The 16,849-nt window shown below is 32.3% G+C and overlaps 1 protein-coding gene across 1 annotated transcript in view; it reads right to left on the reverse strand.

Annotated features, from left to right (window-relative positions):
* The window catches only part of LOC129807263 (RNA-binding protein 5-B), a 98,226-nt gene that overhangs the window by 62,374 nt on the left and 19,003 nt on the right, over window positions 1–16,849 (reverse strand). The window contains exons 5-6 of the mRNA XM_055856410.1: window positions 2,921–2,990; window positions 2,222–2,295 (exon numbers count right to left, since the gene is read on the reverse strand). Of these exons, the coding sequence (XP_055712385.1) occupies window positions 2,222–2,295; window positions 2,921–2,990 (144 nt within the window). The remainder of the gene's footprint in view (window positions 1–2,221; window positions 2,296–2,920; window positions 2,991–16,849) is intronic.

The following is a 16,849-nucleotide window of genomic DNA, read 5'->3' on the forward strand; positions in this document are numbered from 1 at the left end:
GTATTGAAAATTGAAATAAGAAATATCCTTGTATTCATCAAGACATATATTAGATGAGATCATATATTCTGTCAGTAGAAGAGGTAAAAAGTTTGGAGTGGTATATCTCAGCTCCTGATGAACATAATTGGATGAGTGAACTATTGTTGGAAAGCTTGGTTCATTAGCTTTCAGAATCTGGTATATGTAGTCTGCTATGAGTAAATCATGGTCATCCAGAACCATTTATGTCGAAGAAGACACTTTTTGCAACGTCTTTTTTGACCATCCACTGCTGGGACCAGGAGTGACCCACGATTATCGCACTTGGACTGTTCGTTAGAGGAACTCAAAGGGTATAATTTGTAGAAGAAACTTTTTTTTTGGACATCTTACTTTTTTTTATTCATCGACTTTTGCAAGAATTTTAACATTTTACACGCATAGAAAAAAATGACAGAAATCCTTCTATCTCATTTTCTGGACAAACTAATGAAGATATCGACTTGGACTGTTCTAAGTACTCCCCCATAAGTTGATCCAAGGAATCCAAATATCATATCAATTTCATCCCCACGTCTATCCTTCCCCTCCAGAAACCACTCTTTTAGGATTTTTGTAATTTTTTCCTTGCGTGTAAAATGTTAAAATTCTTGCAAAAGTCGATGAATAAAAAAAAGTAAGACGTCCAAAAAAAAAGTTTCTTCTACAAATTATACCCTTTGAGTTCCTCTAACGAACAGTCCAAGTGCGAGAAAAGTGGGTCACTCCTGGTCCCAGAAGTAGATGGCCAAAAAAGACGTTGCAAAAAGTGTCTTCTTCGACATAAATGGTTCTGGATGACCATGATTTACCCATAGCCAATTACATATACCAGATTCTGAAAGCTAATGAACCAAGCTTTCCAACAACAGTTCACTCATCCAATTATGTTCATCAGGAGCTGAGATATACCACTCCAAACTTTTTACCTCTTCTACTGACAGAATATATGATCTCATCTAATATAATAACTCCTGAAAATTTCATATTGATCGATTGATTAGCTAAGTTACGAAAAATTCAGCAAGAAAGGAACCGCTAATTTTAGGCGTTCTCCTGGATATAACCCCTTAAATCAATTCATATTATTATTCAATTGTAAAAAAATTGCAGTGAGTTTCCTCTAAAACAAACAGATATGGTGACGAAACAAAAAAAGCGTAATTCAGGTCACGCCCATTCGTAAGTGTTGTCCTTATTTAAATTCCTTACTTTTATTCACTATTTCATAAAAATTACCAATTATAGAAAAAGTGAATTTTATTGAAAATATTATTATGAAAGGCCTAGAGTATAGTTCTGTCTACTATGGATTCCCAAAGGGGCGTGGCCTAATTTTTAATATCGAAATTTTTAGATAAGATTGACAAATATAATTAGTAGGAAAATAGATATTGCATTATCAAATTAGAATATTCAAAAATTGTGCAAAAACCTCCATTTAAACTTTATCTGTCTTCTTGAAGGTGGCGTGTTTAGGGCAATGTTTTTTTTTCTTTCTGATCAGAAGAAGTAATGTCAAGATAACTGACACCGAAAATTCTTTTGTCAGAAAAATTAATATTTCTTTAAGATTTCTTTTTTCAAAGAAGACTCCAAAATGTTTAAATAAATAAAAAAAATTATAATTATAGAAAAAAATTGAGAAATACTTTAGGTCCATGCGATCAAACAATTATTCCAGATTCGACAAAATGGGAGAAGGTTGTACCAATATTTTCAATGTGATTTCTTTTTAAATCTTTTGGGAGTTTTTTTTTGTTTTTTTCTTTTCTATCCAATTCTGATTTTCCTATCAATTGCCCCATGAGCAATGTTTTCGTTTATTTTTCACACATTCATTGAATTAGGATATCTTTTTTTTCTTCTGTTCTTCTCTCTCTCCCAAATTGTTATTTTCCCCCTTTTTTTTGCATACACTCGTATGTGTTTCGAAAATTCACTTCTGTAGGCAATATGAGGACGTTGTTTTATCTTTTATCTTATTTTTTCTCTCTGTGAATCTGTACCAGAGGCTCCTGTCTCCGAAAAAACCACACACTCCAAAAGAGGCGACTTCTTTCGAGGTGAAATTGTGGGGGTTGGTTGGTATCATACCAGCATGACTCATTTTTATGCATCAAGAAAATTCTGGACGCTCTTCCCCCGAGCATTTGTTTGTTCTTTTTTTTTTGGGCTGTTTTGTGTGATACAATGGTACCTGCTTATATTCCATCCAACGTGTTGCCTCCTGTTCAGTATTAAACTCGACAAATGCGAATCCTCGTGAAGCACCTAGAGTATACAAGAAATAGAGCAAAACACAAATATTTTTAACGAATATTCTCATTGTCAAAAAATGTGTGTGTCATGTGTAGGTCTTTTTCAGTTCTTTTTCTTTTTTAAACTTTAGTCAATTCACTATAAAGTTTTTTTTCTATTACTTTCTCTCATTCTACAATTTCAAGATCAAAAAAAAAAATATATATATATACCACAAGCTTTTCACGAATAACTTTTCTCTTTATTATTATTCATCCATCTGTTACTGTTTTATTTCTTTTTTTTACTATTTTTTTCAAGTTGAATTTTGTCTTTTTACCATCGCGTGCATTTTCACTGCATCACCATAATCCATAGTTTCACATTATGCATTTATCCTAAAAACCCCTGCTCTCTTCCAATATATATAAGTTCTCTTCTCTTATATTGACAATATTGAGAAGATCTTTTGCATAATACTTACGTGTATGTCAATAAAGTTGAGTGCCAAAAGGAACTTGTCCAAGTTCCTCTTAGCATTCAAACTACTTATAATTTTTTCTTTTCTTTTTTTTTTCAAATAATATATAAAAATATTTCTCAGACATCGAAAAAGAAAATCAACACAGTAAATAACAATTTTCCCATGTTTTTTTACCTGTTTTCTTCCTCCTTATCAAACGAATGGACACGGGTTTCAGCCCATACTGCATTAAATCACTGCTGATCTGCAATAAATTTAAAGAAAAGACAAGTGTTTTTTTTTCTCTCTTATTGAGATCGGAAGAAAACACATGAAATAAATTCTCTACAAAAGATGCACTTCTATCGTAAATCAAGCATTAAGTTTAGTTAAGATTTGGATTCTAAAATCTAGGTGAAGGTGAAGTAAATAACAAAGCTGCAATCGATGCCAATTATTCAGACAGGGAGGTACCCTTCATAGCACCACAGATGTTTTCGAATTTAACTAAAATACCTCAAACTAGTAAAAGAACTTTCCCATCATTTATCTTTGATTTTCGAATAAAAATTACTTATCGATTTATTACCGAGTTCCTTGCCGATTGAATCCGGTTCAGTTTTCTCAGAAATTCCAACACTTTTCTACTACTACAAAACTACTCTGAAAAAATAGTTTTGTCAAATTAACAAGACAAATTTGTCAAAAGGATGTTCTTCCATACAGAATATGTAAAAGTTTGTCAAAAGGGTATGTTTTCATATAATAAGAAAATGTTTTGTCAAATTGATAAATAACATTATTTTGACAAAATTTGAAGAAAATCCATTTGTTCGTTTAACTCTTTCCGGACCACAACATATCCAGCGAACGAATTTCAGTAAAACTTACTTTATTGTAAGTCTTAATGGTCAAATATGATGCTTTTGCAAATGACTCCTTTACAAGGTTGATCACTAAAATAAGAAGAATTATTGACCAGTATCTTCTGAGATGTCCAGGAAGTGGTCAAGAATACACCAAGTTTCTGCTTACCAACAGATTCCTCAAAATATTTCACACAATAACACTTTAGAATACATTTTTCTCTCAACACGATGTTATTGCAGACACATTAAGCTTTCTCAAGAGCCAAAAAAAACACTTCATCGACAATCAGAATTCATTAAAATCAGGAAAAACAGGAAAAACTTCACATTTACATTTGAGAATTCATTTAAATTTGACATTTCACAACTTACATTTGACCTCTAGATTTTTGGGGACGAGAGTACACATAAAGTTTAAACAAGTTTTTTGAAAATTTAAGAAAAAATTGTTCTTCGAATTTATGTAATCTGTAAATGTTAGTTATCATACTTATTGGCCCCGAGAGGTTTCTCCTTATTCTGGTCCAGAAATATCAAGAAAGTCACAATATCTACAAGGAAGCAGAAAATCGAAAATTCGCGATTTTTGACCAAAAATATCTTAGCTCAGGAGTTTATTGGGATCATGAAAAAAATATCCTAAATTTGGACATCCTTATAGTTTATGATCAACCACAAGAATCGGATTTTTATCGATTCTAAGTAGTCCAAAAAAAATCTTTTTTCCATGGATACCCAGAGTTCCAAAGGAGACGAAAGAGTTAACAAGACTGTTTTTTTTTTCAGAGTTGCCAAAACATGAACCCCTTCGCTTGAGAAATACGCTCGCTGCAATCTTTTTAAACTCTGACCTTGAAAAATTGTTATTAGAAATAATTCAATGGTATATTCGTATACAAACGAAGTGTCCGCTTGGACAATCCCTAAAACCTCTAAAACATATCCAACAATGAAAAGCCCAGATAAGTTTATGGTAGCTGAGTTTCTTTACAGGGACCTCGAAATCCGTGGAATTCCGGGTGCTTGCAACTCGGAATGCGTGAAAATTCGATTGTGAATTGAATTTTGGGTGTAAAGCCTCTGGCACACCTTTTAGCTCGGTATAATTTAATGAAATCAAAATTCGCGTCCCTTTCTTTCTTAAAAGATTTGCCTCTGTCTGTCCAACTCTTTCAGTCTCATAATTGGACTAAACTAAATTTAATTTGATGTGATGTTCAAAAGAAGAAGAAGAGTAAGAAAGAGAGTAGGATAGGTTTTTAAGAAGGAAAGAAATGTGAATTTTGACTTTATGAAATTTTCCTGATCTAAAAGATGTGGCAGAAGCATTAAGAATATTTATCGGATATCTACTCTTTGGAAATAATAGTAAAAATTATGATCTTATGCTGCTTCAATGAAATAAACCGAATCTGAGGGCACTTTGAAATATAAATTAAGACTTTCTTTTCAATGCAATAGGCACAAAATGTGATCTATATAAGCCAAAACTGAGGGCACATTAAGGCAAAAATGCCCAGCTAACGTTATATAAACATTTCTTATGATCTTTTACCGACTCAATAAATTGAGGACACTCGAAATATAAATATTCTTTGCGAATATCATGCTTTGCTGCCGATTCATCATATTCATGATCTCAAAAGCTATACGGAATGAGACTTGTTAATAAACTCAAGCCTTATTTTTCTTTTGTTGAATCAACTCATTTCTTTTAAATTAATGCTGTAACAAGTCTCAATCAGACTTGAATGAACGCTTATCATATCAGAGCATGTAAGTGTTAGTAGAAGCCAAATATTTATGTAATGGGTATAATATCAACACCCAATAAACAAATAGTCGTAATATCGAGTGTTCGATTAACATTGGTCTGTGTTCGCCGAAGCAAGTATCAGTACGCTTATTTCATGTATTTCAATTTAAAATTTCATCTCCGCTGAAATATATTCGTTTTCGATTTAAGAATATACTTCAGTCGAGATAATTTTCATTTGGCAAGAACAACTTTATGAAATATTATATGGAAATGTGATTATGAGTGTTTCGTAAAAAAGTGTGAGTCATATTCAAGTGTTTCACAATTATGACGTCGTATTCAAATACAAATATACATAACTTAAAGAAATTTAGTAAAGAAATTCAAAAAAGAAAAAACAAATTGAAAAATAAAATAGAAGATCTATCTACTTTTCGATTTGTGTTTTTGTAAATAATAGAGTCAGTTTAATTCTTCATTTAAATGCATGAAAATCACATCGTATTAAAAAATAATAATGAAATGATTGCAGGAAATAAAAATTTTAATAAAAACACTTTTATTTCAAGAGGTTTCAAAAGGCTCAACTCATCATTACACTCAATGGGGGTTGTGAATAACTTGATAGAGTGTTGGAACAATCCTTGAGGGTGATCCCAACCCTTATCTGACTAAGAGCTGATTTATTCGAGTGTTGAATTTGCATTATGTCAATACTCGTTTCGTGTTTTGGTAACACTCAATCTACTTAGTGTTTTGTTTCATCTTAAACAACGACATTCACTATATGCACTAGATGCAAATATACAAAATAGAGGCAGAATGAAATTTAGATGCACTATGAAAGATAATAACTTTTGGTCCTTCGAGATCATCCTACTATGTCCCCACATAAACTGACTCACAGATTTACGTGCAGTCTATTTCGCTCCAGTCCCCTTTTTCTGGATAAATATTCCTCTTCATAGATTGCAAAATCAAAACTTTAATTCTCTGGGTAAATATAGAGGATATTTCTCAACTTATTTGAACTGCATTGAATTTATTTGAAAGCCGTGGATTATTCTCGAAATTGATTAATTTAAAAATTTTAGTTTGAGGGCCCTCGTTGCCGAGCCAACAATAATCAGTGGGCCTATTCTGCTGTTGAAACGGAGCTTATCACGCCTAAAAATCACGATTTTGCGTGATGCAAATACACATCATACACAGAGCTTTGGCTCTGTGTGCGCGGAGATTTGGCGCTTTCAGCGACATAGCATGTGTAGTAGTGAGGAAAAATCGTGAAAATGTCTGTTATTTTAAAAATCACGCAAATTTTATCTCGCGAGCTCCTGGAGGTCCCGAGATGAAAAATTAAATGCATTTGAGGTGGAAAATTGCTGTTTAACGCAAAGAAATAGTTATTAATATTCTTTCTATTAATTTTAAGAAATATATAATTCCCAAGTTTTCCAATTTTCCATATAAGTTCCCTATTAGTAGTTATGTTTCGATTTCAACGTTAATGTATGTTAAAAGAAAAGTCCTAATTTGTGACAATATGTTTTGTAAACAACATTGTTATTTTGTAAATAAAGGAGAAGGAGTCAAAGGTCAAATCCGTGTTCATTTTTTATCTAAAATATAAACTATGAAAATCATGGTTAATTCCACCAAGTTGATAAATAATTTCAAAGAAAATAAGCCAAGCTTATTTTAACAGAACAATACCTTGTGGAAAGTGGCGAAAATTTATAATATTGTATTTTCATACAATGCAATGATCGAAACCATCGGAACCATCTTAGAGTAAATTCTACAGAATTCAGCAAAATTTGCCGGATGGGTGACTTTGTAATTAACTTTTGCGATGGTGGCGACGGTAGATGCTTCGATCTGACTACTTACTCCGGGAAAACAAATTTTCTTTCACAAAATCTACGAAATTTCAGACCAATCACTCATAAACAATACCCATCAAAACTTTGTCTACAATTCCGTGTTTTTTCTTCTTTTTTCCAGCGACATACTCAAGAGCATAAGTTTCATGCTGTGAAAAAATTACTGCTAAATTTATGAATACCAATTCTGACACATCCGTCTAAAATATTTGCGACAATTCATAATTTATATGAATTACTTTCAAAATTTGTACACCATTTCCAACTTAATATTTCCCCCTTGCCTGTGATTTCTCGAGGTTTTACAGAAACACATAGTGAAAACTATAGATTAAAAGAGAAAATCATTGAAAATTTTAATTTTCTTGCTTGGCACAGTAGTTGCAAGAAAACTTATTAAAATTGGCTAAATTTATGAAATAGAATGTCCAACGGTAATTATTTTGAAATTTCATCACGCAGCCAAAGAGCGAATGAGAGAGTGCGAGCGAGAGCAAGAGTGTGCTCAAGATTGACAACTGCAGTGGAGTTAAATGTAGTTGACGGATTTCTCCAGAGTTTATCGCGAATTTTCTTAGTTGGTAAGTCAAAGGACAACAATTTTAGTCTCGTGAAAGGTGTTTGTGTGCTTTACAGTGATTATTTTGTTCACAATTTCATTTAATGTGGGCCGAAGCCAGCCTCACACACACAAGCACTATCACGAAATTAGTGATAAATCTGCGTTTCACAGCAGAATAAGGGCCCAGATCTATATTCCCATTATTCTACTAATATGCAGTTAAAAGCGATCCATATAATAAATATTTGCATCAGGGCACTATCCTAAACATTTAGATTCCTCCATAGAGGCCATAATATCACTAATACCGAATTTATTTAGCTGTGTTAAATCAATTATTTAGCAATCTAAATTACCGTTCCTGGGGCCTAAATAGACGGATATTCTAAAATGAATAGCTTTAAACTAGAAACTCATTCAATTCACCGTGTAGAAAATGACACAATGACAATTTACATCCAACAATTCCAATTAAGGTTGTATAGTATTTAAAGAAAACGTATTAAATAATGTTATTAAGACAACTTAGTTTATATAATACACAATCCATAAAAAGAATCCTAATCTTTGATCGTATTTATGAACTTTTGCATTCTAGTAACAAAACAGACCCAAGATTATTTATAAAGTGTTTAGGGAAAGGCATTCAGATTTCGCACACAATTTCGGTTCGAATACTTCATATTTTTGCCATATTCTTTTAATAAATCTGATCTGACCGACTTATGAGGGGGTCCCCAAAGGTCCCAAGTCTTTATCTCTATCCGTTTGGCCTGTAGAGGTGGCAACATACAGACAAACAAACGGACTGACAACGTTATAAGATTTCTCATATAAATCGTCTGAAACGCCAAGATATAGGGGAAGGCTTTCAGACTTCGCACGCACTGTGGCTTTCAAACACTGAGAAAAAATAGGGTGCGATTAACCTTTTTTCTCGTAACTTTAACACTTTTTTGGTGTAAAAATATATCAACATTTTTTAATGTTAATTTTACACCTTTTTAACAGTAAAATTAACATGAAAAAGGGTAACTTCAACCCCTAATACACCTAAAAATGGTAATATTTACACCGATTTCGGATCAATCCTGCAGGGTAAAATTAACATTTCCGGAATGTTATTTTAACTTTTTCGGATTTCTCTCAGTGAATACTTCATATTTCGCCCATATGCCTTTCATAAATCTAGCCTAGTGGCAATATATTTTAGCAGCTATTCTTAACTCACACATTTCCTAAAAAACTAGGTTAGAATAAGTGCGAAGCCTAAAAATCTTCCCCTTGCACTTCTGTCACGATTCAAACTCGTAATGAAAAGGTAAAAGTAAAAATGTTTAGTGAAGTTTAGTCCTCGAGATTGATGTCGACGCATGTCTCATAGAGGATGGGTTAAAATAAAGAAATGATAAATAAATTCAATTCAACCCAAAAGTAAGAAGAAACCTGCTAAAGACATGAAACGTTTTCTAACTTTCGTGTTTGAACGTCTCAAGAGACTATGAGAAGTTTCTCAAGTACAAATACAAATAAATTTTATCACTGCTATAGAGTTTTATTGGCTACGCTTATAGAAAACTAATTTTGAATATTGAATAAATAATATTGAATAAAATGAAATGCAATAAACTTTATTGAAATAAAGTATGAAATGTTTTTTTTTCCACTCCACACCAAAACAATCAGGCTCCATATTGCATTTTATACTTTTTTTCTGAAATTAAAATTAAAAGTATGTAGGGCTTCAGGCTTTCAAGCTTGGCACATACTCTGGCTATAACACAACGTATAATATAACACATGGGCACTCAATGGTTGAAATGGTAGAGCACTCGCTCTATGATGCAAGTGTCCCGGGTTCAATCCCCTTTAGTTCACCAGGAATTTTTCTGGCGGAAGGTATTCGGATTGCATCCAATGAGCTTCACTGCACTTGATTCCACGGGCATGGAACTGACAACCTCATCCCTCATTGAGAAAAAAAGGGGGTGCGATTAACTTTTTTCCTCGTAACTTTAACACTTTTTAGGTGTAAAAATATATCAACATATTTTAATGTTAATTTTACACCTTTTGAAGTGTACAATTAACATGGAAAAGGGTAACTTTAACCCATAATACACCTAAAACGCATAATATTTACACCGATTTCGGATTAATACTGCAGGGTAAAATAAACAAAAATAAATGGTATTTTAACTTTTTCGGATTTCACTCAGTGGACATATAGTTAGATCTCACGATCATAAATAATAATATTAAAAATGTCCTAATTTTTGGTTAAAATGTTTATAATAATTTGTCTGATAATGTTTCATTTGAATGAATCAAAATGTGTTGCCTAATCGGCAGGAAACAAATATTAACATCCGAAATTGTGCAGATTTTCTCTAGTTGGCTAAAGTGTTCGATTTTCATTTGAACCTCGATTTCGAGGTTAAAAAAAAACAATCTGAGAGAAAAATTGTACATGGATGAAAATGTAGCTAATAAAATTCTGCATTAAACTCACAAAACAGATTATTAGGGACAGTCCTAGTTTTCGAGGTATTTTTGATTAAAGTTGCCATAAAATTCGATTTTTCGATTTTTTCTGACATATATGAGACTACAGCGCCCCTGGTGTCAGTTGTACGAACTCCATCAGTCCCAAAGATTATAGGGCATGTAAAGGAGAACAAATGTTCCCATATTAAGAAATAAATCGGTACAGAAGAATCGGAGATATAGGCACCCAAGTATCAAAAAACGGTAAATACGGGTTTTGCCTAGATTCCAGGCGCAAAAACAAAATGAAATTAAAATGATAAGTATTTTCGTAAATCATTTGACATTTTGACATTTGAACCAGGGCATTGTCTTTGGATCTAAAGATCTTTAGATCCAAAGACAATGCTCAGGGACAAAAATGCTTAAAATTGTTGCACAGTGTAATGGATGTCCCGAAATCCCCTTGTGGGAAGGCCTAGTTCCTCTATGGAACGTTGTGCCACCATTATTATTATTTATTATTACATACACTCGACTCTTCGTTATCCGGCTGACGTGGGACAAAATGACATTTTGGTTTTTTTAATCTGGTCAACGTTTTTTATATTTTCTGCCGTGGGAATTTGTTTTCTGTCGAAAAACAACAGAATTTTCTTTGTGGTGTGTTTATGTTTCATTTTGTAGCACGATTGTGTGTCAAAAACTTTGATAACATGAAAATAACACAATTATTCACTCTGGACAAAATGCATGCTTCGTAAAAAAAATCGTTTTGAATATATCAACCGCCAGCGTTTGGCAGCTGTCACCCGGATAACGAAGTGCCGGATAACGAAGAGCCGTGTGTACTCTGGCTTCGAACATTTCAAATATTTCCCGTGTGCGTTTAATGAATCTAACCTAATTTTTTTCAGGAAATGTGTGACTTGATTCATTACAGGAACATGAGAAAAATATGAAATATTCGAAGGTAGAGTGTGTGCGAAGCCTGAAAGCCTTCCCCTATTCTTTGAAAAACAACCAATAAGCATATTGGCAATTTACATATTCGTAAATTATAATTTTCATCTGGTAATACGTTATTGACTGTATGAGTAATTGATTGTAAAGGCCTATGTTGTTGCATGTCAAAGAGAATCATACGTATACTCCATCATTAATTTGGGCTAAAGTGTTAAAGCATGTTTATGGCTATTTCATTTGACATAAACAAAAATCCTACAAATTAATAATTTTCAAGCTGTGGAATATAACACTGAATAATTAATTTTATCGGGGTGATAATTCGGTAAAATAATTTAGAGAATACATTTCATTGCAGAATCTGACACACATGCTTTTACTTTTTTATGCAATAATTCAATTTATTTATGACAAGATTTATTGAAAATAATTTAAAATTTGCATCTGGAACAAGTAAAAAAAAACATTTTTTTGCCAATATAAACTATCAAAATTCCAATGGAAAATATTTTTATTATATTTATTTTTTAAAAATTATTTCATCAATAAAATTTTAGCTCTTTGTATATTTTGCAACAAAAAACCCTGATGTCAAATTAACAATAAATGAATAATTCAATAATAAAATTTCCTTCCAATGTTTCTTTTACATTTAAATGTTAGACAAACTTTTTACCTCTAAACTTAAACATCACAGACCATCAGCAATTTTATTTAAACTTCTAAAACTTGATGAACAAACAAAAAGTCATGTTTACAATTCCGTTTTCGATGTCACAACACTTCCCACTTGTACAATTTGTGCAACTGAAGAAAACATGAAAATTATTCACTGTAATTCACACTATATAACTTCATGTAAAATTTTAAACATTTTCCCCAATGGATATGTGTATTACTAAAATACAGAAATCTATAGGAAAAAGTTTTTGTGTTATGTTTGTACAGTTTAACTCAAGGCTATATTCAGAAACTTCAATTTCAGATGCACAAATGTTGGTACAGTAAAAAACACTATATTAACATCACTGCTGAACATTGTCAGTTTTACAGAAATTTGTCATATTTCTCTCAGTCTTGTTGCTACAAAATAATATAGGTGTCATAACCATGCAAAACCCCAACTGCAATCTCTTTCCTTTTTTTTCTCTCTCTCTATAAACATCATTTCGTAACACAAAAAAACCACACAAAAACCACATAAGTTACTGTATCAATAATTTTACTGCTCGAACTCTACAGAAAGAGTAGTTACATACATTTCCACGATTTTTCACCCCCCCTCCCCCCAATTCCACCTTCCCCCAAGGAATTACTTTTCTCAATAGGGATAGGCCATCAGGCTTCGAACACTTCGATTTAAGACTAACTATTAAAATATATTGCAACTAGGTTAGATTCATCAAGGATATATGGGAAAAACATAAAGTGTTCGAAGCCGCGGTGCATGCGAAACCTGAAAGCTTACCCCATATCTTTGCGTTTCAGACGATTTCTGTCAGAAATCTTGTTAGGGGAAATTACTCTAACTTCGAAATTTTATTCCTTCGAATAATGTGAATTTTCTCTTATTTTTCCTAACAAAATTAGGGTAAATTGAGCTAAATTAAAACCAACTCCAAATGGAGATTTTTCGCTACTCCAAATGGAAACGTCATTGTTTTCACGATAAATACAGTACTAAATTATTATATTTATATATTTTCTATACCACAGTTTCATTATTTAGTTAATTTTGCTCCAAATAAAGCGAAAATCCATTCATATTCACAAATTTTAATTTCTCAGAAAAATTAAATGTGTACCTTTTCACCATCGAATTTTTCATCGATCGATCTTGTTTTCCAATGAAAAACACAATAAGGTGACTGTTGTATATTCGTTTTGTCTAACATTTATATCACATTTCTGGCTAATTTTAGTTAAATTAAGTGCTAATCTTTATTGTTAACGGTACGTGAAGATTTCAAATGATATAATTACCTATTTCGTGAACAAAAATGCTGTCAAATTTGTCAAATGCAAATGCTTCAATAGGAAACCCCGCAAATATGATTTTTTTTTGGAGAGATTTTCTTAGACTTGGTAAAGGAGAAAAGACCAGGAATAAGAACAAATCCTGCACTCAAGAGCAACTCAACAAGGTTCATGGTTTCACTTACACTGTTTGTCTCCAATTAGAAACTTTCCCCTGTCTCCATTTGGATTAATTTGTTTCCAATAGAAGCATTTTACACTCGCGTATTTCTCTTGTATTTAAGAAATTATCAAATTATATCTAAAGAATTTTCACTAAACAGTCTAACACTTCACAGACAGACTAACATTCCAGAAGAGTCAAGGAGAAAATTTATGTAATTCTCTTCAGGAAAAATATGAACTTAATGCGTTGAATCTTCTGTCAAAGTTAAAACGTCTGGAAATGGTTTTGAATTAGGACATTTACCCTAAACAATTTCTATTAAATATTAGTTAGCTTATTATAAATTATTGAAAATTATGTGATAATTTATGTAAGTCTCTCAAGAAACATAAAAGAAAATTCACATTATTCGAAGGCAAGAATGTTCAAAGGGAGAGTACTTTCCCCTACTTTGTTTGTCTGTCTGTCCATTTTTATGGTACTACCTCTTCAGGAAAAACGGGTAGAAATAGGGACTAATGACTTTTGGGAGAATACTCTTAAATCATACCGTTAAATACGTTACGAAAATACCGTTAAATTATTTCCATCCAGCGACAACCAAATACCAAGCGATTTCAATTCAACTGAGAACATGTATTTTCAGTATTTTTTGCTGACTATACATTATTTTGCTGAATACGACATGCGCAATTCAGTTAGCGCTTTTTATTCGAGAACTGCTGACCGCTCAGCATATTTTAGCTGATCAACTCAGAAAAAATATGCTGAATATTCCAACTTTTTCAGATAGTTGTTACTCCCTGGGTAACAACGATTTTTCAAAATCAAAGGCTAGAAAAGTTCTCGTTAGCATTATTTCCCAGTCGAATACGGTCATTTTTTGCCTCATTGCATTGGAAAGGCCGGAAAGGCATTGGAATTTCAGATAAGTATGTGTATGAAACTATTTAAATAAGTAATTTTAAAAATACTGTTTTTCACATTTTTCAGTCTTTTGACCCATATAAAATTCAAATGGTAAGAGATATCAACTTCCTGTCTTCGATGACCCCCCCCCCCTCAAATCACAGTATCTCGAACCTAATCTCTTTATTTCCCCTACCTCTCCTTTCATGCATTCCCTATCCCCCAAAAATATGTCAAAAATGAGGTTTTTCTAACTTTGCAAAAAATTCGCCCTGGTGATTTCGTTCATTTTTGGAAATGGTTTGGAGGTAGTCCAGCTGAACATTTCGTTCTTTGACACTTTTCACCGGAAAAATCTCCATCTTGAATTATTCAAGGTCAAATGTCTTATTTTCACCCGATTTGGTCAATTAATTAATTAAAAGGTTAATGACTTTTTGAAACCCTCTTCTTGAACAATTTTCAACTTCAAGATGGTTTTGAGATGATTTATAGACAAATCTAATTCGACAATATTTTTATTTACTCGGACGCTTTGTTTATCCGAAAATCAGTTAAATTACTCTAAAGCTATATTAGGAGTTCTTTTGAGTGTTTTATTAATCGGTGAAAAAAAGATAGAAATATCATTCTTATACGAAAATCCCATTGAATCATTTCTAATAACGGTTGTTCAAGATCAAACGGTAAAAAAGCCCTAGAGAGCGCATTTCTTAACTGAATGGTATCATATTTGAGCTTTTTGGAAAGGTCTTGGATTTCCTGACCGGTTCATAACTGGTAACTAATTTTTATCCGAAATTCAATTATATTACTCTTGAGGTGTATTTTGGCCAATATTTTGAGTGATTTATATATCGTTTCAAATTGGTTGTGAACTGGTAATGAACCGGTAAATTACTCTTAAAACTATTTTTGCCAAACTTTTGAGTGATACATGAATCGGTTCAAATCATTTACGAATCTATAAGCGATAAAAGATGCGAAAATAACAACTTTTCAAGTATATCATCTATGTCATGAGTTTCGAGCATTTCGCAATGCATGCATTGATTTGCCACCCCTTTTGTCGTTGATATTGATAATTATTATACATATTAAACAATTTATGCATCTGTAAATTTTGCAATTTGCACTAATTTAAAGAAAAGGACATGAATAAATCAAATATAATTTATTAAATGTGAGTAAATTTAACAGAATTTTCAAATTCACCTTAAAACTTCAGTCTCCTCAAACATGAGTTTAGGACTCAAGTGCTGTGAAAATTGATTTCGCATTATCTGTTCGGATAGATTAAGTTATCTAGCTCATAGGTATTATATTTATAAGCTCGTGGATTTCAATTTCGCCATCCTTGTTCATCTATTACCGCTTCACAAACAAGAAGAAACGATTCATAAATTGCTTCAAACTCGCGTAAAAGTGACTTAATATTGTATTGAATTAACAATCAACATTACAAATTCATTACCAGTTTATCATCAATTAAAACTTCATGTGATCACTGAACTTAGAATTGAATACAAATTTATCTCAATCACTTAAGAAAAATACACCTCTTAAACTTCCATAATTTTGAAATAAACTTAAATAAAAAATAGTGTTTCACATTAATTTTAGTCTACCATAAACTCAAGGAATTCAATCTCTTCCGAGAGGGTTTCTCTCATCCCCTATATATTTATCATTCTATTCATAAATCATACCGCTACCAATTCACAGTCACATTCATCATAAATTCTAAAAATTTCGAAACCAATTCAATTTTATCTAACTCGCTAGAAAATTACGCTCCCCGTGGATGTTTCACCTGTGCCATTCAAAACCCGTTGAAAGAAATTAATAACACACATTTCATCTGGACATACATTTTCATATGGCTGAAAATAATGAGTTTCTGAATAATATTGGAAAACAAACTAATAGGGGAGGCAAAGCATTCCAGCTTAGCAAAATGCTCGAACTCGTGACTTTGATGCAATAATCCATTTAACTTATATTCTGCAGCTACAATTATGGTGGCCGATGGTCCTGGTTAATTTTGGCACGGTGGCCTCAAAATTGGCGACAAATAAAGGATGGAGAGGAGGCGGTTACAACGATTTATTGCCAGTAAGGCACTTTATCAATTTGACAATCCTCCATTCGCCAACTTATTACCCAGCAATGCTGGATAGCTCTTTACGTTAACTAGATGACTACATAAATAATAAAATAAATAAATTTACCGATTCTAAACCGATTTGAACCGATTAATAAATCACTCAAAAGATGCCACAAAAGTTTTAAGAGTAATAAAATTAATTTTATGATTAAAATTAATTACCGATTATAAGTCAGTTCATAACCGGTTCAGAATCGTTTGGAACCGGTTCAAACTTGTTAGAAATTTCAAGGCCTTTCCAACAAGCCCAAATACAAAATCATTCGATTGAGAAATGTTATCTCCAGAGCCTTTTTATCCTTTGATCTTGAAAAATCGTTATCAAGAATTATTCTAAAACATATCCAAAAATGAAAAAAAAATCGCAAGACGCATATTC

Source organism: Phlebotomus papatasi, chromosome 3, assembly GCF_024763615.1.
Source record: "Phlebotomus papatasi isolate M1 chromosome 3, Ppap_2.1, whole genome shotgun sequence".
NCBI classification, from domain to species: Eukaryota; Metazoa; Arthropoda; class Insecta; order Diptera; family Psychodidae; genus Phlebotomus; species Phlebotomus papatasi.